Here is a 22,031-nt window from a genome sequence, read left to right as displayed (position 1 = left end):
GTTTATATACAGATAGAAGCATCCCATTTATCGTCTCTTCGGAGACATCCGATAAAATTGGAACGATACAGAGAAGATTAGCATGGCCCCTGCGCAAGGATGACACGCACAAATCGAGAAATGGTCCAAATTTTTTTTTTTCTCTTTCTGGGTTTTTTCTGTTCTTTCCTATAACGCTTCATTTTTAACTTCTGCTCGAATTTCAGAATTCATGTTGGTGTCCAGAGCAGCACCTGAAACTGAAAGAGTTTAACTAAAAGTGGATCATCGACATCGAATAAAATGAAAAATTTTCCTTGAAGTTCTACTTGGTTTGTAGACTGTAAAAAGAATTTGCTGTCAAACAACATACTGTTGTCTTTTAGCTGGATTTTTATTAAAAATCATTTTAGATAAGATATAGTATTGATCCTTTGAGGGCCAGTTTCAGTTGATGTGTTCATTCTACTATAGATTATATGGTTGTGTTATTGGATTGGATTTTGAGTCTCATACTAAGATAAAGCACTTCAGCTTATTGGAGTGGAATGGTTTAGAGAGAAGATGACCACATCTGCTCAATAATAATGTGAATAAAAAATTGAGAAATGGTCATATTTTCTTCACCTTCTTGCCCTCTCTCAAGTCTCTCCAGAAGGAAATTGAAACCATTTTATGCATGCTTGTTAATATAACCTTCCTCGCTAACGCATACATCAAAGAATAAAGAGCAACTAATCACAAACGTTATTCATACAAAACTTCTTGTGATTCTTTTGTTTTTCTGCTCTTTTAGCTAATCTTTGTCAAGCTATTCATCGAAAGTGATTGGGTCCTCCCATTTCTTAGACATCAATTAAAAGCGATCTCCACTCACCTGTGTGGCTCTCTTCATGAACAGTATATGGATTTCACCACTAAAAAATGTGGAAGACGAAGGTGATAGTACAATAGTGACGAGTTTGTTTTATATGTTGGAAAGTAGAGCTACTTAACCAATTAATTAAAGAATAATATTACACTTATAATTTTTGCATACAATTGTGACTAACAGAGTTAATTTGCATTTGAGTAAGATATGACTTATTACAAACTGACTAATCACGAGCTGTTACATCAAAATTGTATAAAAAATTATAAGTGTAGTGTTACTCTAAATTAAAACTGTTTTTTATTTTTATTAATATACAAACTAATATAACAAAAAATGAATAAAAAAGTGAATATGATAAGTTTTACAAGCCGTGGGATTAGTTTATATATCTAACATTATTGTTATATTTTTCTTGATATTTTGGTAGGTAATAATATTATACCATAAGCTTTTTCTTAATTGTCGAGGAGATGAAGAACAATTGAATTTTGTGAACACATTAACTTGGGCTAGAAGCCCATTGGTTTATAATCTAATGGCAGTGACAACCAAGGTCTATGTCCAAAGAAATATAACGTTGGACCAAATTTAGTAGAATTTAATCCAAACAAACTACAGCCCATATGTGTAGCTCAATTTGGCCCAACGTCGCCTATGGCCCTTGGCAGTAATGAATCGTTTTGAATCTGTTTTAGCTTGGAGTAAAACTTGGTGCACTAACCAATGTGTACTAATTCAAGTACTAACATTAAAAATTTAAAATTTTTCTCAAAAAAATTTAAATTTTTAATGTTAGTATTTAGATTAATACAAATTGGTTAGTGTACATAGCATTACTCTTTACCCTGAGTTAATGAAAATTTTTTTTTCTTGAGGTTTGATGAAAGTATCAATTAGGTCCAGTAAAATCAGGAAAAGCCATTTCAGTTCCTGTCAAATTAAATTCCATAAAATGATGCAAGGGTATTTTTGTCATTATATACAAATAACTTAATGATGTAGCAGGAGTAGGGAAATCATTTGTTGGATTTTTTTTTTTATAGTATTTTTAACTTTTATCTTATTATTTTAATTTTTTTTATTGATTTTAAGAATTATAGTTAAAATTTTCATATATCTTTTGTACAGGACAAACGGAAAATGCAACAGCAAGGGTGGACAAAAAATCTGTAAAACCATACAATTCGGTATGGTACGGACGTATGGTAGGGGTCTTTAGTACAAAAAATCCGTTATTTTTTTTCTAAGAACCGTATGGTATGGTTTCGGTTCTTGCTTTAGTCTAACTGAACCGTACCATACCGAATTGTTTATCTTTTAGTTTTTTTCAACATACCCTTGCAAAAAATAAAACATAAAACACCCAAAAACACTCATAAATCCCTTATAAATATCAAAAAGACCATTAAAAATATTAAAAAGCCTCCAATGAAAAACCGATAAACTGAACCGTATTGTACCAATTTTTTCGGTTTGGTACAGTTCGGTTCAACCAAAAAACATGATTGTACCGCATTTGTCCACCACTAATAATACCAAGGACTAAAGTATTTATTTTATTTTACTATACCTGATTAATATTTTTGCCAAACCTCAGGGATAAAAATGTCATTAACTTCGTTTTACCCTTCATTTCATGACATGTGCCACACCTACCATCCGGGTTGAAGACATTGATGAGCATAATTTTCTTTGAACCATACTATACTTACTCACCATCTTACTAACCATCTTACTATCCTTTACAAATATAACGCATAGTACTGGTACTATACGCATAGTACGGGTACCATGTAAAATTTTAACAAAGGTTGTATGGCAGTTAGTACAAGTGGTGAGTAAGCATAGTGTTTTTCATTTTCTTTTGTTTATCCTTTCTTTCTGAGCAGTTAATCTTTGTATTGTATTATGTATATCTTGACCATTTCAATCTTCATTATAACAATTATATTATTGTGTTGGGAGAAAAAACCATATTACTAAATAGGACCAAAAGTTATTTTATTTATTTAGATTTTGAAAGTTGTGTTATCAGGGAAAATAAATAAAAATATATATTTAAAAGAACAAATATTTTCTTGAACTTCATGGTTCGCTTTCGACTCTCACTCGATACTCATACAAGTTATTGAGTTATATAATTTTTGTTATTATTTTCTAATTGAGATTTTTTTGTCAAAAATTTGATTTTTCATCCAGATATTTTATCTGCACTTTTATTTATGTAGTTTAATTTTAGAAGAAAATCCTGCATTCTGTATTTTATTATATTATATTGAGTAGTGCTATTGGCCCCCACTTTTTTTCTTTACAGACCCCATTTCTAAATTTACCCCATCAAATTTTTTAAGTAAACATGAATATCTAAATAAACCCCATATATTTCCAAAACCGCCCTTATATATTTATATTTTCACTCCACATCTTATATCTTCTCAATTATATATTATTTATATGTATCTTGTTAATATCAGCCTTTTACTTGGGTATAAATTTTATGTTACTATAAGTTGTTAATAATCTTAAGTTTTTATTTTTCCAAACTACAAGTTTCTCACTAAAAATTTCCTCTTCTTTTGAAGACAATTCTCCCTTTTAATTTGAAGTATTATAAAGTTGACAACATTGCTTATCATTAAACACCTAAAATTAAAGGATTGAGTTTCACAATGAGGTAGGATTTTTTTCATCTGTTTTGTTGTAATTTGATCTACTGTATACACTATATCCATTCAATAATCTCTTACAAAAACTTTTGTGATCTATAATCATAAACTTTAGAGGCTAAATAAGCTCCTTTTACTCATTGAAAAGGGATTTATAGTGCTATTTCAATATATTTGCATTTTTTTATTCTGAGTTTGTTCACTCTTGCATGCACATGGAAACATTGCAGTATGCTTTATAATTGTCCCCTCAAGACAAAAGGCAGCTTCTTGTACAATTCATTTTACCAATAATTCACCACATGCTTTTCTGGCTTTTCTAATACAGAGTTATAAGGCATAGCATGTGACTTGACAGCTAATACTTCAAAGCTGTAGGGTCAGTGCCCTAAAATGTTTCGCCCTTTCAGATTTAATGGAGGATCTTATGGCCCTTTTCTTCAAACTTATAGGGTAGGGGCATAGCCCCACATTTGACAAGTATATAATTGGCTGAAGTTAGTATTTTTTGTTGAATGTTAATGTGCCATGGACCTTCTTGTTCCATCTTTTTGTTGGGTTAATTGCAATAATGGTACCATAATTATAAAAAAAAAAAAAAAAAAAAAGCAGCAATAGAATCAGAGGATCTAAGCCCCCTCAAAATACTCAATTTATAGCTAAACAAAGTGAAGTTGGTATGTAGTCCTTAATTGCAATGGAAAATATAGGCAAAAATTCATCCTGCTTCCAACCAGAAGACCCACATTTTCTTTTTCAAAGATTAAGGCCCTGTTTAGCTTTTGAAATCAAAGAATACAACAAATCTTACCTTAAAACACTTTTTAGACATAGCATTTGACTATAGCAATGGTAGCTATGCTTTAAAACCATCATAATCAGAGTCCTTTCACCGCAAATTGTAGCAACTTTTGTCTTCAACTACTTTTTCTGTCTACATTAATGAATTCCTACATCTCTTTAACGATTTGTTATCATAATTGCCTTCATTTAAACTTGTCTTTATCTGATCTCCAATGACCAGATTCTCCTCATCCTGTTAAATTTTGATCTATTTACAATCAGTTTGAAGTATTCACGAGATACCTTGTAAAGAGAATCGGGCATTTTCTTTCTTTAAGGTGCATAATTGAATTTTGAATATGTTTAGATTTTCTAAGATAAAAACAAACACAGAAAAATCTCAGACAGTGTGGATCCTACACTTTTGTTTTTTCAGAAAATGTTGAGTGTGGAGCAAAGAAATCTTGTGACAAAAAAGTTATAAAGACAAGCCTAATTGTGACAGGATAACAACCATTTCGTTGTGTATTTTGATGGAATGTATAGGCAATTGCTGTGGCTCAGCTTTTATAAACGGTGCTCATTCATTGTTCTTCTCTTGTTCCTATAGTGCAATATGGCCAGGGCAGGAGTGCTTTAGATTGGTAGAGCATTTGGGTCATCTCTAAATTGAACCTTTTGCAGCTGGACTGAAAATATTAATTATGTCTTGCGGCGAAGTTGATCCTAATTATCTCTGTAAAAACAGAATTTGGTTTGTACTTATATTTATAATTTTATAGATTAAAACCGATGAGAAGATAAAAAAAAGTCAGAAAGAAACCACAAAAGAAAGATAAGATGATAGATACCGATAAAAAAGACACCAAGTAGGTGAGAAAAACATTATAGTAATTATAATTAATTTTAGATTTTTTTTTTTTCCTCCAACACCCAAGTGGCCTGTAAATAGAGACGGGTATATGTAAATTGTAATTTTATTGAAGACTTAAGACTCATTGCCTTTCTTCAACTTTCTCTCATTTTCCCTATCAATCTCTCAAACAAAAAACCTTAAAGTCTAACCAAAATTATAGGAAAACCTGTATCAAAGTCAAAGACGTAGGACCTTCAATTTCATCACAAGCATAATATATGACCCCCCTAGACTGAAAATAATTAACAATTATTCGATTAAGGAGTATAAATTATAATGCCAATTTTTATGTTAAATCTTGAACCTAAAGTCCCGTGAGTTTTTGACACCTTTAATTGTTTTACTCACTTAAAAAAGGCTTCAAAAAAAGGTGTGTAGATTAATCAAGGGCAATGATTTTGATATATCAGAATGATGAGTCGTATCTAATCTAAAAATAAAGATACATAACATAATTACAGCCATGATGAGAGTATGAACCAGCACCGCTCCATGCCCTTTGATTGGCTAAACAAATGCAATAAATCAATTGAAAGAGATGAGATGAGTTTGGTCAAGGTAATAAGATAGTTAGTGGGACCTGGAAAATTGATTTCAAAATGTGAGTTTCAGTTTGATGTGAATGCTTCTCCTTTTTGGGCACAAGTTGTTGCCCACAGAATGAAATTGAAAGCAAAAGCACAGCCTGTGAATTCCATGTGGTCCTCATCAAACCAAATAGTACCCATCATGCAAACATCCCAGGAAAATTGTGCATGGTCATTTGGGGATTGTTTTATTGTGTAAAGTAATGGCCTTTAACCCATTGCCCATATTTAGATTAAGCTTAATTTTAGTTTTATGGTCGGGTCGGGTATAGGAATGATCAACATTAATTACTGTGAGGAAAAAGCATATAACAGGCGATGAATGCTGATNAGATAGTGGGACCTGGAAAATTGATTTCAAAATGTGAGTTTCAGTTTGATGTGAATGCTTCTCCTTTTTGGGCACAAGTTGTTGCCCACAGAATGAAATTGAAAGCAAAAGCACAGCCTGTGAATTCCATGTGGTCCTCATCAAACCAAATAGTACCCATCATGCAAACATCCCATTCCTTTGTTCATTATCCAGGAAAATTGTGCATGGTCATTTGGGGATTGTTTTATTGTGTAAAGTAATGGCCTTTAACCCATTGCCCATATTTAGATTAAGCTTAATTTTAGTTTTATGGTCGGGTCGGGTATAGGAATGATCAACATTAATTACTGTGAGGAAAAAGCATATAACAGGCGATGAATGCTGATAGGAATGTTTGTGATTCGATCTGTCTCAGACTATTGAGTTGCTTGGCATTACGGGCACGCAACAATACCACTTTCCCTGCGATAATTAGTATATCAATTTTGACTCTTACCAAACTCTTTAATTTCAATACTCAGTTATCACTTTCATATTCCTTCCCTCACTAACATATCAAGAATACAGATTTTTATCAAACTAAAGTATAACTAACATTGAAAGGAATAAACCCAAGAGGTTAGCCTGACGGTCGAAGAGATTTGCTTAATTTCGTGAATTTTTTTGTTCAAACATTGAGGTCACCTATTACAACAACATTGTGGTTTACTTGATCCGTTTGGTTTGTAGAGTGTTTAATTGATCCCAATAATTAGTTGAGATACGTGTAAATTGACTCAAACATCTCAGTTACTAAAAAAAATTAAAGGGAATGCAGATTTTATCAAACCACCATTGATTGACTTGATAGTAAAAGAACACACAGATACTAATAGAGGTGACCATGAAAGTATGAACTTTTATCTGACTGGCAGTTTCAAAACCTCAAAAGATTAGTTAAAATATGCACAAATTAGCTCGGACAAAAAATAAAAAAAACATTGAAGGGAAATTACCCATCATAATATATATTTTATTCCCATAAAGAAAAGAAACATGTCAATATAACTTATTATAAACTTATTAATAATATAAACAACTTTTTTTTTCATATAAATTGATAACAACTTACTTGAATAATTATGAACTGTTGTTAGAGGATTTGTAAATACTTTTCTTATTTAAATTATTATATTAAAATAAAACAATTAATAGAATTTGAGATTGGTAATTTTAGTTTCAGTTGTGAGTTGCTGTGGCCAACGCATGAGGATTTCTTCACAAGGCAGTACTTCGGTCTTCGGGTCCCATCTTTATTATACTGCACTATTTTCCACCCACTTATTCTTACACGTGTGCCACTAATCACAAATTAATTAATCATGATTACAACTTCGGGCCCAACCCAAGCAGTGCACCGCAACGCATTATATATTTATGGTCTTTTTTGGCTACTCACGTACGCAAGCAACTTCATGATAACTACTTGTGACCAAATCTATTGCTAATTTCTCTAAACAAAAATTCAATTTTTATCTAGAAAATTCAGGCTAGATATTAACCAACAAGGACCACTATTAATTAATTTCTTCCTGACTTAAGCAAATAACTAATACACTGAGATAATTAATTTGATTATAAAAGGTATCAACTAACTGAGAATAAACATTAATTGAGATAGCGTTTTATATTTAAACACGTATTGAGTCGAGTTAACTCTTAAATATAGAATTTTTAATAATTTAATTCCCTTCATTTTACAGAATCAATATTATACAAAATTAATTAATAATCTATTGGATTAGAGATCACCAAATTTAAGTCGAGCAACATGCTTTATATTTTTATATTGAAGGCATGCTGATACAAAAACAATGTGTAAAGCATCTGAATTTTGAACTGAAATTAGGGTGTTGATTGGTGAAGGCTAAAAGGGCATATACAGTATCTTTCGCTTATGTAAATTTAGTCTTATAGAATTTTTTAGCAGTGTTTTGGTCCCTGTATAATCTCAAGAGCCAAAATGTTACAGAAAAATACCAAATCGTCATTAAAAATTTCTACAAGACTAAAGTGTAGTAAAATCAAATCTAGGGTACAAAATGGTTATTATCCCCTTTAGTTTACGTAACAATCACGAGAAATATACATCTTGCCGTATACGAGACTTCCCAATAAAATCAATGGTCGACTCGAGTCTCCTGTCTTTGGTCAAGATTCAATGAAGCAGTGTTTAGGACTTAGTTATTAAATAAAATAAAATAAAACTTATAATAATAATTTAAAATGTAATCAATTTCCAACTTTGTATCAAGTGGAAATAGAAAAAAGAGAAGAAAAACTGTTAATTAATTTAAATATTTTTATTACTGTGAATGGTTGGTTTTTTTAATATTAGGAAAATAATTGAAGGGCGGATGGTGGAGAACTGGTTCTGGCGACGAACATTCAAAAATGGAAGGCTTTTGTATTCTTTTAATCTTTTAAGCTGTCGAAAGTCAACAATTTATTCTTTACATGTGGTATCGATACCAAGTGGACCAATTCCTCTTTGTGACTTGTAAAAATATTGACATTAACAAATTAACTCCACTATCAATGTTCATCCATCTTATTCACATGTTTGCATTAAGACACAAGAATAGTCTTAGGTTTTTTCCCATTAAATTGATTTTTTCAAGAAAAAAAAAAAAAAAAACCATTTTATTAAATAGGACAAGTGAGTCCTTTTCTTTGCCAACTACAAATGCCATTGTATCCACAATTAAAAAATAAGTAAACAATTTTTTTTTTTTTTTATCACGAGGTTTTGGGGTTAACTTGTACATACATTAACTAATCTTCGAAGTGCATTAAACACCTAACAAATTTAATATTTTAAATAAACTATAAATATGATATGTAACCTCAAAGTGATTTGAACCTAAAAAGTTAATTAAATAAACAAATTTATGGTAAACATTATTACGAGATTAGTTATTATAATGATTTTTAATAAATTAATTGATTAAATTACTAATATTATGAGTCTAAGAAGGGCATTATTTTTATATGATTTAAACTCCATAGTAGAAACAAGAGGAATCAAAATAAATGGGATCGAGATCAAACATGATCTATAATTTGAATAAACTTTATTCTCGTGATCGTTTTAAATATTTAATCACTAAACTACATCCCAAACATTTAATGGTTTCTACATTATTCTAATTAAAGTATAACTTTATAATTAATCCTACCTTTCTTTTTCAATTTAACACTTACAAAAGCGATTAAAGAACTTTATGCTAAATATTTCCAAGAAATTTGTACTTACAGCTGTATGCCTGTAATATCCATATTTATGACAGAATTAAATATCACCAAACTTTGCCTCCAACCAATGTCCTACAATAAATTGTGTTGTCAGCCTCTGAACCAATCTGGACCGTTCATCGAACAAAATCTACGGCTGCAGCTCAATTTTAATGACCTGTACCTCAATCTGGCAATACTTGCAACTTACATAAAACCCAACAGACACTTGTTAATCATGATGTCAAGTTGATTATATCTATGTTTAAGATAACCTTATCGTTTAATTCAACACCCAAAAAGTTATCTATTTGACGAAAAAATACCATTATCTTAGACAATATTTTAAGACCAGCAAGGGTATTTTAGTTATTTGGACCTTGAAAACTCAATTGATGGTAACCATTACCAGCATAGAAACCGAGAACTTCTTTTACCCGGCTCTGTTCAGCTCTATCGCCATGTGAACTCTCTGCTATCCTCTCTGTTGTCTCTCTGCAACCCTCTTAAATTTTATTTATTATTTTTCATTTTTATATGATTAAATTTGAACTACCAGAACTTAACCAAACCCAGACCCATGACCATGAGAGAAGAGAATAAAGAAGACGAGCAAAGTTGATGCAAAGTTTTAATTCTTTTTTTTTTTGTTTATTTTGGTGTGAAAGATTAAGAATTGAAGGACCAACAAAACCTTATCTTCCATCACTCTATCTTCGTCTTCACTTCTACAGAAACCAGAAACTGAAAGGCCCATCTCAGCTGTGACTTGCAAAGTTTTAATTCTTTTTTATTTGTTTATTTTGGTGTGAAAGATTAAGAATTGAAGGACCAACAAACCCATATCTTCCATCACTCTATCTTCGTCTTCACTTCTACACAAACCAGAAACTGAAAGGCCCATCTCAACTGTGACTTCAACCTATCACCTTCCGAAAGAAAAATCTTTCATCTTTATGCGTTTTAAATGAAATGGAGGAGCTCAAAAGACCCATCAAGAGGCGAGGGTTCTATGTCAAAATGAGGTTACTGCACAAACATGGAAGGCAACAGGAGAAAAACTTGTGCTTCAAATATTACAAATGGGTTCTTTGGTTTTCTCTAACTCTTTATTTCCTCACTTCTTACTTTATCAGCCACAAGCCTATACCTTTGTCTAAAACTCATTTTGCTAACTCAAAATCTAACCTTCCTTCTCGTGCTCTCATCGAATCGATCAACACATCATTTCTGCAGCAACCAACGAACAGTAACAAAGGTATTAAATTTAAGATCATTTCATATTATCAACTTCACATTCCGATCAATTTCTTGCTCGTGGTTAATCACGTAGACTTTTTTTTTTCTTTCTTTTTTACAGGGTCATTGAACGATTTGAAAATATATGTTTACGAGTTGCCGTCAAAATACAACACGGATTGGCTATCAAATGAGCGGTGCAGCAACCATTTATTTGCTTCGGAGGTAGCAATCCACAGGGCACTCTTAAACAGCGACGGACGAACGTTTGACCCGTATGAAGCGGACTTCTACTTCGTACCCGTTTATGTATCCTGCAACTTTAGCACCGTTAACGGGTTCCCTGCCATTGGTCACGCTCGCTCTCTCATATTCTCCGCTATCCAATTTATCTCATCTCACTACCCGTTTTGGAACCGGACCCAGGGCTCCGATCACGTCTTCGTCGCCTCCCACGATTACGGCGCTTGCTTCCATGCCATGGTAAGACCAAGACATCATTTGAAAATTGAAAACATTGAAAACACTTTCGATACTTGTTAAAAACATTTATTTGTTTTTTGCTTGATTTATATTTTTGTGTTTCTGTATTATAGGAGCACAGAGCTATCGCTGATGGGATACCAGAATTTTTAAAGAAATCTATAATACTGCAAACATTTGGTGTTAAGTATAAACACCCATGTCAAGAGGTTGAAAATGTAGTAATCCCACCCTATATTTCGCCGGGAAGTGTACGGAAAACTCTGGAGAAAGCTACGGTGACCGGGCAACGTGATATTTGGGTGTTCTTTAGGGGTAAAATGGAAGTTCACCCTAAGAACGTCAGTGGGCGTTTTTACAGCAAGTAATCATCATTTATCAAATCTTATTGTTGCTAATCAAACTTATAATCATAGTTTTTGATTTGTTTACGATTTGTAATTACGTAATTAACCTTGGTTTTTTATATTACAGGAAGGTTAGAACGGTCATATGGAGAAAATATAATGGTGACCAAAGGTTTTACTTACAAAGGCACAGATTTGCTGGTTACCAGTCAGAAATTGTACGGTCAGTGTTCTGTTTGTGTCCGCTTGGATGGGCTCCGTGGAGTCCCAGGCTTGTAGAATCAGTTGTATTAGGATGTGTGCCGGTAATTATAGCGGATGGCATCCAGTTGCCCTTCTCGGACGCCGTTAACTGGCCGGAGATATCTTTAACGGTGGCTGAAAAGGACGTGGCAAACTTGGGAATGATACTGGAACGCGTGGCTTCTACCAATTTGAGTAGCATTCAGAGGAACCTATGGGACCCGAATGTCAGACGGGCTCTACTTTTCAATGATCAGATCCAGGAAGGGGATGCCACTTGGCAGGTCCTACATGCTTTGTCTCAAAAGCTGGACAGGTCGTACAGGAGGTCAAGGGTTTCAACCCAATAAGAATCTGACACATAGGATTGGATCCATTGGAGGCTGGAGTTGCCAGCTAAGATGCTCCTCTCCCCACGTGGATGGAAAATAATGGAGGACAGCTGGATTTATCAGTTGTATATGAGAGGAGGGAGGGATGAGAATTTTATACGGCGTGGTGGTGGGGACCAGTGTGATGGGAGGTTAGATTTTTTTGGGAGATTTAGGTTGGCACGTGAATACTTGCTGATGTGGCGTGGTGTTATTGGTTGACGGTGCGGTCAAGACGAGAAACTTTGCGCTACAGCCTTGTACATGTGGAAGATAAATTTTTTGATTATTTTTTTGATAATTTAAATACTAATAAAATAATACATACACATATGGTTGGCTGATGCTGTCATGCGGGGCTCTAGAATTATTGTACTGCACATATTGTTATTTAATATTCTAAGTTGTAAAGAGAATTTTAATTAGAGTTTTAAAATTTCTTTTTTGAAAGCAAAAAGTATCTTTTATGAAAAGAAAAAGAATAAAACAAACAGAAAGAATTTTGATTAATTGGGTTACGATTTGGGTATGTATAAATGTGACTGGGGCAATGGTTTTAGGGAACTTTTTATCATATTTTATGGATGTAGATTGATGTCATGGACATAACAATACCAAACACAGTAGCATGAGTCTTGACTCTTGAGAATGACCTGGTGAAAAGTAAAGGAAAGAGTAGATTCATTGAAATTAGAAAAAGGTAGAAACTTTTGTTCTGAAAAAACAAAGAGAAGATTAAAACAATTTAAAAGACAAGACATAGTGACAGCTGAGAAGTGTCAGAGCTTTAAATATAGGGTGGAGTAGCGTGGGACGGTAGTGAAGAGTTTGTCAGTGGTCACGGACACCGTATCGAAAGAAAACCAACCACAGTGCCCACACTGACTTTTTTTAATTGGTTATGTTAGCCAAAGGTAGTTTTTTTCTGTTTAGTGGAGGCGGTGGGCCGGTAACTGTTGGGTTTGTTGATTTGCTTCATACATTCATGGACTCATTGACTTATGTGGATCTTTAAGTAACCAACAATGCTACGGATACCGATTTTGTGCACCAAATTGTTATACCGAATAACATGTTCTATGACTTAGACCAGTCACGTATTTCATAAACCAATATTTTGTGAGTGAACAGCAGTTCATCAACTACTAACTGTTGTTCACTATTATTGGACGGAAGTCTACATAAAATAGACGGCCGTCCATACTTTAAAAAATAAAATTAAGGAATGGTCGTTCATCATTTCTAGACGGTCGTCCCTTAATTTTGGACCCCCATCCATACTGTAAATTTAAAAAAAAATTAAAAAAACTTATGGATGCCCGTCCATTATTCAGTGGACGGGTGTCCCTCAGTGATGGACGGGCGTCAACATATAATAGACGCCCGTCAATTATTTCAATTAAAACAAAAATTTGATGAACACAAACAAATAAGAAACACTTCACTATAATCACATTCATCAACCAATACTTCATAACTTAGCCACTCAACCTCAATCATCAATCAAACCCAATAACAGATGATGAACACAAACAAAATTAACTGAAACACTTACTCGAAAAATGGCAGATGGCTTCGACGTTTGGAGCGGCAGATGAGGAACCAAGACAAAGAAGTGAACGTTGTAAAACAAGCTCAATCATCAATCAAAACCAATAAAAAAAATGTGATTAACTGAAATCAAATAGACTAAAACACTTACAATAATAATGGCAGATGAGCAACTTGAAGAAGAATTACGGCAGATGAGGAACTTCAACAAAGAAGAAGAGCGGCACATGAGAACTTTGAAGAAGAGCGGCCATGAGGAATGAAGACGAAGAAGAAGAGCGGCCCAAACTGATTTTAAAATTTCCCCCAAATTGATTTGACCTAAATTAAAAGTACTCATTAAACGATGGATGGGCATCAACCGTCTATCAGTTAAGGACGCCCGTCCACTGAATAATGGACGGGCGTCGATAATTTTTTTACTTTTTTTTTTTAATTTACAGTATTGGACGGGCGTCCACATATAATGGACGTCCGTCCAAAACTCAGGGACGGGCATCCATAAATGATGAACGGGCGTCCCTGAATTTTGTAAATTAAATAGTATTTAATTGAAACAATTGACGGGCGTCCATTATATGTTGACGGGCGTCCATCACTGAGGGACGCCCGTCCACTGTATAATGGACGGGTGTCCATAAGTTTTTTAATTTTTTTTTTTAAATTTACAGTATGGACAGGTGTCCATACTATGTGGACGGGGGTCCAAAATTAAGGGGCGGCCATCCAGAAATGGTGAACGGCCGTCCCTTAATTGTATTTAAAATTTTATTTTTTAAAGTATGGACAGGCATCTATTTTATGTGGACTCCTATCCATAGTAAATGGACTCTCGTCTAATAGTTGATGAACGACCGTTTACTTGCAAAATATTGGTTCATGGGATACGTGGCTGGTCTGAGTCACGGGATACGTCATTTGGTCTAACAATTCGGTGTACAATGTCGGTGTCCGTAGTAGGGTTGTTCGGTTCTGGGTACCCTGCACTTTTTGAAGCAACCAGAATCGGAACCTGAACCGACGGTTCCTTAAAATTTGGAACCAGAACCGGAACCAATGGTTCCGGTTCCTAGATACCTAGAACCATAACCTGTAACAATGGTTCCGGTTTTGATTCTGGGTACCCGGTAAAATTACCATGACCCCCCAAAAGTTTTTAAAATGGCAAAAAAACCCCTAAAAACTTACAAATACCCCCCACCTGGCACTTCTTAACAACAATAAAATTACAAATTACAAATTCAAAATTACAAACTCCATTACTTTGTAAAGGTAGATTCTCAAAAGTCAAACCAACTTACTTTAAATGTTATGAAATATAAATATAAATGTATTCACATTACTTTTTCTACAAAAGTTTTTATTAACCTCCCTAATTTTAATTTTATTTTATATTAGTCTCGGTTCTTGTTTCCGGTTTCGGTTCCTACGTATAGGAACCGGAACCAGAACCGCATAGTAACGGTTCAAAAAATTTGGAACTGAAACCTACCCGTTGATGATTGGTTCTAGGTAGGAACCGGAACCAAACCTTGGGTACCCGCCGGTTTCGATTCCAACCGGTTCTTTTGAACACCCCTAGTCCGTATCATTGTTGTTAAGTAATTTACCTAAAAATAATTTTTGTATTTTATTATTATCAAATTAAAATGTCATATAAATATAAAACAAGTTTTTTCTCAAGGATGTACAACAGAAAAAACATGTGTTATGTATAGTATCAGTATATAAATTCTTTTTGTCTCTTATAAATATGTATCACAATGAGAAGGTGAAAAAAACAATGTCCCTAACACTCATTAATCAATTAAAAGTAAGTATTAAGTGTTGTTTGATTTTAAAATGTGTTTCAAATAATTACATAAATACGTGAAAACATGTTTCCTTGACTTATACGTTTTAAACCATATATAAGAATGTTCCAACTCTTCTTTTATTCTTCAAAAACACTATGGTTTGTTTCAACCAACTACTAAAAATTCAATATTTTTTATTTTTTTTTTATAAACGTTTTGCATAATATAGAAAATGCATCTTACTGTTCTTATGAAAAACACTGTTTTCAAATGCTTTTATTTTCATAAGAGACTTCCTACATGCATCTTACAAAAGGAATAAAATTATAGATATAATATATGATAATGAACGATATTTCTTGTCCTTGTTTTAAGTTTTAACAGTCTAACTAAAAGTAAACATACAAAACTTCTATATATATTTAAAACATTTTGAATATATATATATAAAATGTATCTTTATGAAAAAAACATCTTAAAAGATCCTTTTGCTTTTTACTAATTATAATATCATATTTTTTTAATTGGTTTAGTAGATAAGACATTCATCTACTTTTATTCCATTTTACCTCTCCACAACTTTAATGCAAAAAAGAAAAGAAAAGAAAACGCAGTAAATGCTTACAAGAGTTATTTTAATTTTCTAAAATTAAGAAATGAAAATGTTATGCCTCAAAAAGTCAAGCCTATGTCAGCACAATTAATGTCTCTCTGTACCAGCTGCCAAGCCCATATCTCCAAAGATATTCTCACCAACTTTATCTCATTTCAAAGAGATGAATGGACGAGAGCCTTCCATGTGTCAAGGCAGTTTGCAAAATCTCTTATTGCATTGAGTGCAAATGTGAATAAATGGATTTTTCTCTTCCCGAAGAAGGGAGGCTGGTGGCTGGGCTGAGATTGAGCTTCAATTATTTCTCTCTGTAAAAACGCTGTATTTCTTCATCTTTGTATGCCTTACGGGCAAATTCATAGAAATAGTGAGAGATCAATAAAATAACAGTGGATGTAGGAGTCGCTCGTTGAGCATCCGAACCACTATAAAAACCCCATCTTGCCAATCTTTTACTTATATAATCTGCAAAATATATAATCTCAGCTCCATATTCAAATCTCATGGATCCATCACGTGTGTCTCCTAAGTCAACTCAGTGTTTCCCACGTGCGAATCGTTGGCGTCCAAAATCAAGCGTCAACAGAAAACAAAATTTTACTCTAGTGCTAGAGTCAATTGGACTCTGGCTCTAGATTTGACTGGACTCCAGTGACTCGAGCGTGAGAGTGGTTTTCTTTAGCTACTAAAGTGAACAAGGTAAAAATGAAAAGAAATTGGATGAAAGATATTATCCTCTAATTCAATTGAAAAGAGGTCAGATATTAATGTGACACTCCGCTCCTTGCCAAAAAAAAAAAGAAAAAGCTTTTTTTTTTGCAAGTAATCATTTTATCTCAATGTGGCACTCCCCCTACAGCTTTAAAATGTAACAAAAATATTAAGACTTCAATTCACAACCATATATTGTATTGGAATGAAGAAAATAAGAATTTTGAAAAATTAATGAAAAAAGCAGTAAAAGAGATCTGAAAAATTAATATTTAAAAAAAAAAAAGTAGAAAAAACAGGATTTTGAAAAAATCCGACCTGCCGGATTCGAACCAGCGACCTAAGGATATGCTGATGGATAACCTACTACAGTCCTCCGCTCTACCAACTGAGCTAAGGTCGGTTTGTGAAACGTTGTTGGATTGTTTTTTATAATCGTATTCTTTGTAGATTGCAATAATTTCTTAAACAAATTGGTTTGGTCATTGACAGTTTGGGACTAGGGTAATTCAGTGGTGGAAATAATTAGTTGTAAAAAAGAGTAGTTGAGTTAAAAAATTTATGGTGAAATTGTGATGTTGTGGGAGTTCACCCTACATACTCGTTGATCTTTCATAATGCTTCTACTTGATCATCATTTTAATTATCCTAATTGGCGTTGAACTGAGAAACGAATTGCATTTACTAGCACTAAAGGTGGAAGGGAACTGGACTAAGGAGACGTAAATTATCATCATAGCCCGTTGCTTTTCTACCAAACTTATCGAAAAGGCCCAAACCAAAATATTATGGGCCTGCCTTAAGAATAACTGAATGCTATAAAGTCATGTATTTTCGTTTTATAAATAAATATTTTCCTATTTACAAGAATTAAATACCTATGAGAATTTCTTTCTTTTCTGGAATTTCAACAGAACAACAAAATTTTTATGATTCTTAAGAATAAATTGTACCTAACTTAAATTCTCAACTACTCTAAAACAGAATAATTTTTTTTGTGGTTAGAAGAAATATCTGTTTAAAAAAATTCAAATAAAGACATAATACATTTGGGGTTAATATTTAATAATAGAATCAAGGATTTTTTTTTTTTTTTTTTTTTTTGGGGGGGTACCTTCTGATATATAGCACAATCTTGTTATTCCGTCCCTTTCTTTATAAATATATATGGGTTTCTAGCTACACCTTCATGCTTATAGAAGACAAATATAACGTCAAATTCACAAAATGTCTAATTTTCCAGATGGCAAGCGAAATGCCGCTCAAAATCTTCTTCAAATCCAACACTCTTTTATCTCAATTTAATTGCCTTATTAAAGGTACAATTGATTAGATTCTTATATAGGATATGTGGGGATGCCATTTTCCTGTTTACTGACAATTATTTTATTGTCCTCTTCTGGCCTAATTACATATACCTTTAATTATTCATTCTTAACTCATCTTATTATGCCCGTAAAAAGAGTCCTGTGGGATTTCATAAAAGTCATATATGAAGCAGAAAGCATCCCAGGTTATAATGCTCCAACCAAAATTCACGGGTGTGTCTTCTAATAATTAGGAAATTACAATCAGAAACAAAAACATTCTTGGTCCCTTTGCCCATAACTTGTTTGCATTTATTAGCGGCGAATACAATACAAAGTACAAACATTTAAGAGCCATCTTTCTCAAACTATAGCTCTCTTTCTCGTATCAAATACTTGTAGGAACCATTATAAAACCACTTAAAATTTTTATTATTTATTACAGTTACAGCAAACCAAACAATACAATAAGATGACCAGTACGATAACAAAAACGACAAAACCTTCAACTTTTTGGAGTCTCGGACGCTCAACTACTCTTGCACCTTTTCTTGGCAAGTGGAACCCATCTCAAGAACCTCCAAAACATAATGTAACTTTGCTTGTACAAATATAAAAAGCCGTGAACCCATAAATAATTATAATAGACCCTAACACTCAGGAATTTGGGTATGGTCTCTGTTGGGGTCATGGCAATAGTTATAAGCCAGGTAGTTCCTCTGGACCCAAGCCATTGCGGAGAGTTGTTGTTGACTGAGGTCACTGGACGAGGATGGCGAGGCTGAGGGTGGGCTGCAGGTGGCAGGTCCATCGGCGGTGCAACCAGCTAGTTTGAAATTTTTGTACCTACCAACGAAGGGTTGGTATTGATAATTGGCTTTGTACCTTCCATTCTCAGTGGCCCATGATGACGCATCCCATATTGAACCATACAGATACATTGGCCTTAGAGGAAATGTGGCATCGCTCTTCCTTGGATACCTTCTAATTGGCACATCATCCACCAGGAATCTGTTTTGACACATTGTGGACAAGTTTGTAAAAGAAGAAACCCAGCCAAATTTAGAAACCAACAAGATTTTTTATTTAATCACTTCCTTTTAAATGATTTATTAATGATTTGTAAAAAAGTTTCCCTTTGACTTTCATCTTGGGCAAGAAAAGATGCCCATATATAATACGACATTTTATTAGTTGTATGTTATTATTTTTATTATGATAATCATACCAAATACACATTCATGCATTTAAAGTGAAAGAGTTATGCATGTAGAGATACACAGAGAATAGAAATATATAATAGCGTAATTAAGTGTGTTGAAAAGAGTGAATTATTAATTAGTAAAAGTGATACTAACATGATTTCACTTGGGGTCCATAGGATAGCGTAGTTATGAAAGTCTTGAGTAGGATCAAACCAGAGATGGAACTGCATTTCTCGTCCAATAATATTTCCATCACCACTTCCTCTTATGTATACGTTAGTCTGCAAAGTATAGGGCTTTCCAGGTATTGTTCCAAGGAACTCAATATCAACTTCATCGTGGTTCCCCGGGTGATCTTCGTTGTTCGAAAGCTACCACATAGCACCATGGAAATTCAATTAATTAGATAAAAATTATTACTGAGTTATATTCATTTATCATAAATTGAACATGTTAATGATCCTTCTCACATAGAGAGATGTGATAACTCCAGCAGTGTAACCGGGTTGGAGCTTGATAGCAGCTCCAAAGTAACCAGAACGGTACTGACGAAGTGACTTGAACCCACTTCCTGTTTACAAAATGTAGCAAATAAGAACATCAACTACTGTACTTATTGAACAAAAGGATAAAATAGAATAAGATTAAAGTAGAACACAGGACAAATTAGTAAGACCTGAGCTTCTGTCAAGCCAGATTGTTAACTCGCCCTGGTCTACTCTTTGATGCTGAGGACCCCAGCGGTTCCTAAATCCTTGATCAAAACTTAAAGAATTGATTTTGGAGCTAGGGTAGTAGCCCGGTGAAGGTTGTCCGTGAACAGTGCTACTTGAAGAAGAAACTGTGAGAATGAGAGTGAGAATGAGATAGAGAACGGGGGCCATGAAACAGTGGAAGGAGAAATGATGATAGATAGTGAAGTGAAGGGCCATATGTTTATTACGCATTGAACTATTGGAGGCAAAAGAATTGAAGCTAGGTATGTGTTTATGAAAGAAAAGCATGGCGATACACTTGGTATAAATAGGAGGCCTGAGGCCCCACTCAAGAAATAAGGTGATAAGTTAGTTGATGGGGAGTTATACTTGGTGACAAAACGCTGAAATATTGTTGATAAATTAGGGGAAAGATTGCTCAACTTGTGGTTATATTTTATCCTTTTTTGCCTTTTTTTTTAATCCTTACTGTGGGAAATTTTATTAGTTAATAGTTTGCTCATTTGGAGAAGCAAAGAAAAAATTTTATGGAGAGATATTTAATGGGTTTGGTTTCTTCTTTACTTGGTGTAATCGAAATGATCGTTCATGTCAAATCACTATAAATGAAGATGGCTAGAGTATCATAGAAACACTAATATTATACTCACAAACTTTTCTCATTAATTTTTTTTTTATGAACGTGATGTGTCAGCTCGTAATAGGTGATTTGATCTATCTAAATACGAGTTCATCAATTACGAACTACCACGTCAGCGTTTGTGAGAAGTATTTGTTAAACCTATTTTTATTCTTATAGAAAACTGTTTTACACTAAAAGTAAATAGAAACATTCGTTGTTATGCCATAAAATAGCCTCGTGATCCAAAAGGACTAAAACACAATTAACCATGAAATAACAAAGACATTTTAGTGTTGGTAAACATTATATATATTTGTGACAAAGGGTATTCAGGCTAACTTACATGCACATCGATTAATCTTTTAAGTCTTGAAATTAATAATTAGGTATACCCTCTAGTGTTCATCTCTGTTAACAATTGAAATAAATCAAACTCAAGTTTTTTTGAATAATACACCCAAAATTGACTATCATCTTACCGGATCACCTAGGGGTGGTTTCTAAAGACAATATTAGAATACACCAAATACAAGATGGTCTAAATAGCTCACTATTGTTGTGGTGTTTGTACCTTACTTTACAACTATTTGCTAATTAAGCATGCTTATAAAAGAACCAATTAAGATTACATTGACCATACTATCAAATTTTTTTTTTTTTCTAATATGTTTTTGAAATATAAAATACTGTAGTCAAACCTCTAATAAACAGATGGACCCAAATCCTATCCAGTATCCACCAAAAGCCTCTGTTATTCTTCGTTTGAATTCTGTATTCATTAAGATGCCCACTTGGAATGGAATGTCATAATTCATATATAGTTTACAATGAAGAGACGCTCTCATTAATAAACGCAATCTGCCCATCATGCATATCGTTAATTTAACTCCATCATAGAATTTATCGAGCTTTTGTCTCTTCACTTAATTTTCAAAAGGGACCATATATGCGTGGACAAATTAAGCAGTTGAATCAAGATTTACATGAATCAAACTTGTTCAACTGCTTGTGAATTAAGAATAAACTGCGCATGCCTCTTGACCAAATGCTGCTGCCATATAATCGTACGGGCTTCTAAAGTATGTGGCAACTTCTGATCAAGTCTCTATTATACGGCGACAATGACCGTGGGTTCAGATTTCAGAGTCAAATACTTTGTTAATTTTCTCATTCTCTGTCGATAATTTAAACAGCAAAATGAAACCTACTAAACAACTACACCTTTTAAGTTTGACTAAAAGTTTTGAATAAGAAAGAAGCCAAAAAAAATTTGAAGTAAGTTAAGCAGTCAATTGGAAGGGAATTCTTGAAGGCGTAAAAATGGCATCTACCATATTTTCTCCAGAGCTATCAATCAGGACATTTAGCCTGAAAAGATGGGGTGCGTTGCTGCTCGGTCGGCAACCATGGTTGCTTCAAAGCATCAACAAGATATA

General features: G+C 33.5%; 2 protein-coding genes and 2 non-coding genes across 4 annotated transcripts; 2 read left to right on the top strand and 2 right to left on the bottom strand.

The window, feature by feature from the left end:
- Positions 1-32: 32 nt before the first annotated feature.
- LOC116145714 lies at positions 33-135 on the top strand. Its single transcript, XR_004130417.1, has one exon. It is a non-coding gene; the product is annotated as a U6 spliceosomal RNA (small nuclear RNA).
- Positions 136-10,168: 10,033 nt separating this feature from the next.
- Positions 10,169-12,514, top strand: LOC116145190 (probable glucuronoxylan glucuronosyltransferase IRX7). The gene is made up of 4 exons (XM_031430622.1): positions 10,169-10,649; positions 10,752-11,113; positions 11,227-11,477; positions 11,588-12,514. Exons 1-4 carry the CDS (start codon positions 10,364-10,366, stop codon positions 12,051-12,053), a joined length of 1,365 nt encoding a protein of 454 aa, XP_031286482.1. The 5' UTR covers positions 10,169-10,363; the 3' UTR covers positions 12,054-12,514.
- A 4,543-nt stretch (positions 12,515-17,057) lies between these two features.
- On the bottom strand, positions 17,058-17,148 carry TRNAY-GUA. Its single transcript is given in 2 exon segments — positions 17,058-17,093; positions 17,112-17,148. It is a non-coding gene; the product is annotated as a tRNA-Tyr (tRNA).
- Positions 17,149-18,463: 1,315 nt separating this feature from the next.
- On the bottom strand, positions 18,464-20,231 carry LOC116145140 (xyloglucan endotransglucosylase/hydrolase protein 31-like). Its single transcript, XM_031430574.1, has 4 exons — positions 19,934-20,231; positions 19,728-19,828; positions 19,411-19,628; positions 18,464-19,063 (listed from the first exon to the last, which is right to left on the bottom strand). The coding sequence occupies exons 1-4, from the start codon at positions 20,202-20,204 to the stop codon at positions 18,703-18,705; spliced, it is 951 nt and encodes a 316-aa protein (XP_031286434.1). The 5' UTR covers positions 20,205-20,231; the 3' UTR covers positions 18,464-18,702.
- Between the last annotated feature and the right edge of the window lie 1,800 nt (positions 20,232-22,031).

This window comes from Pistacia vera, unplaced genomic scaffold (assembly GCF_008641045.1).
Source record: "Pistacia vera cultivar Batoury unplaced genomic scaffold, PisVer_v2 Contig1144, whole genome shotgun sequence".
Lineage (NCBI taxonomy): Eukaryota > Viridiplantae > Streptophyta > Magnoliopsida > Sapindales > Anacardiaceae > Pistacia > Pistacia vera.
Note: the sequence above shows the minus strand (reverse complement) of the source record. Positions and strands in the feature narration are given on the sequence as shown.

Coding starts and splice junctions, on each gene's coding strand:
- LOC116145190 (XM_031430622.1), top strand. CDS start 10,364: ATGGAGGAGCTCAAAAGACCCATCAAGAGGCGAGGGTTCTATGTCAAA. Junction 11,114..11,226: donor GCGCTTGCTTCCATGCCATG/GTAAGACCAAGA, acceptor TCTGTATTATAG/GAGCACAGAGCTATCGCTGA. Junction 11,478..11,587: donor AGTGGGCGTTTTTACAGCAA/GTAATCATCATT, acceptor TTTATATTACAG/GAAGGTTAGAACGGTCATAT.
- LOC116145140 (XM_031430574.1), bottom strand. CDS start 20,204: ATGCGTAATAAACATATGGCCCTTCACTTCACTATCTATCATCATTTC. Junction 19,829..19,933: donor CTGGCTTGACAGAAGCTCAG/GTCTTACTAATT, acceptor TTTTGTAAACAG/GAAGTGGGTTCAAGTCACTT. Junction 19,629..19,727: donor GAGTTATCACATCTCTCTAT/GTGAGAAGGATC, acceptor GCTATGTGGTAG/CTTTCGAACAACGAAGATCA.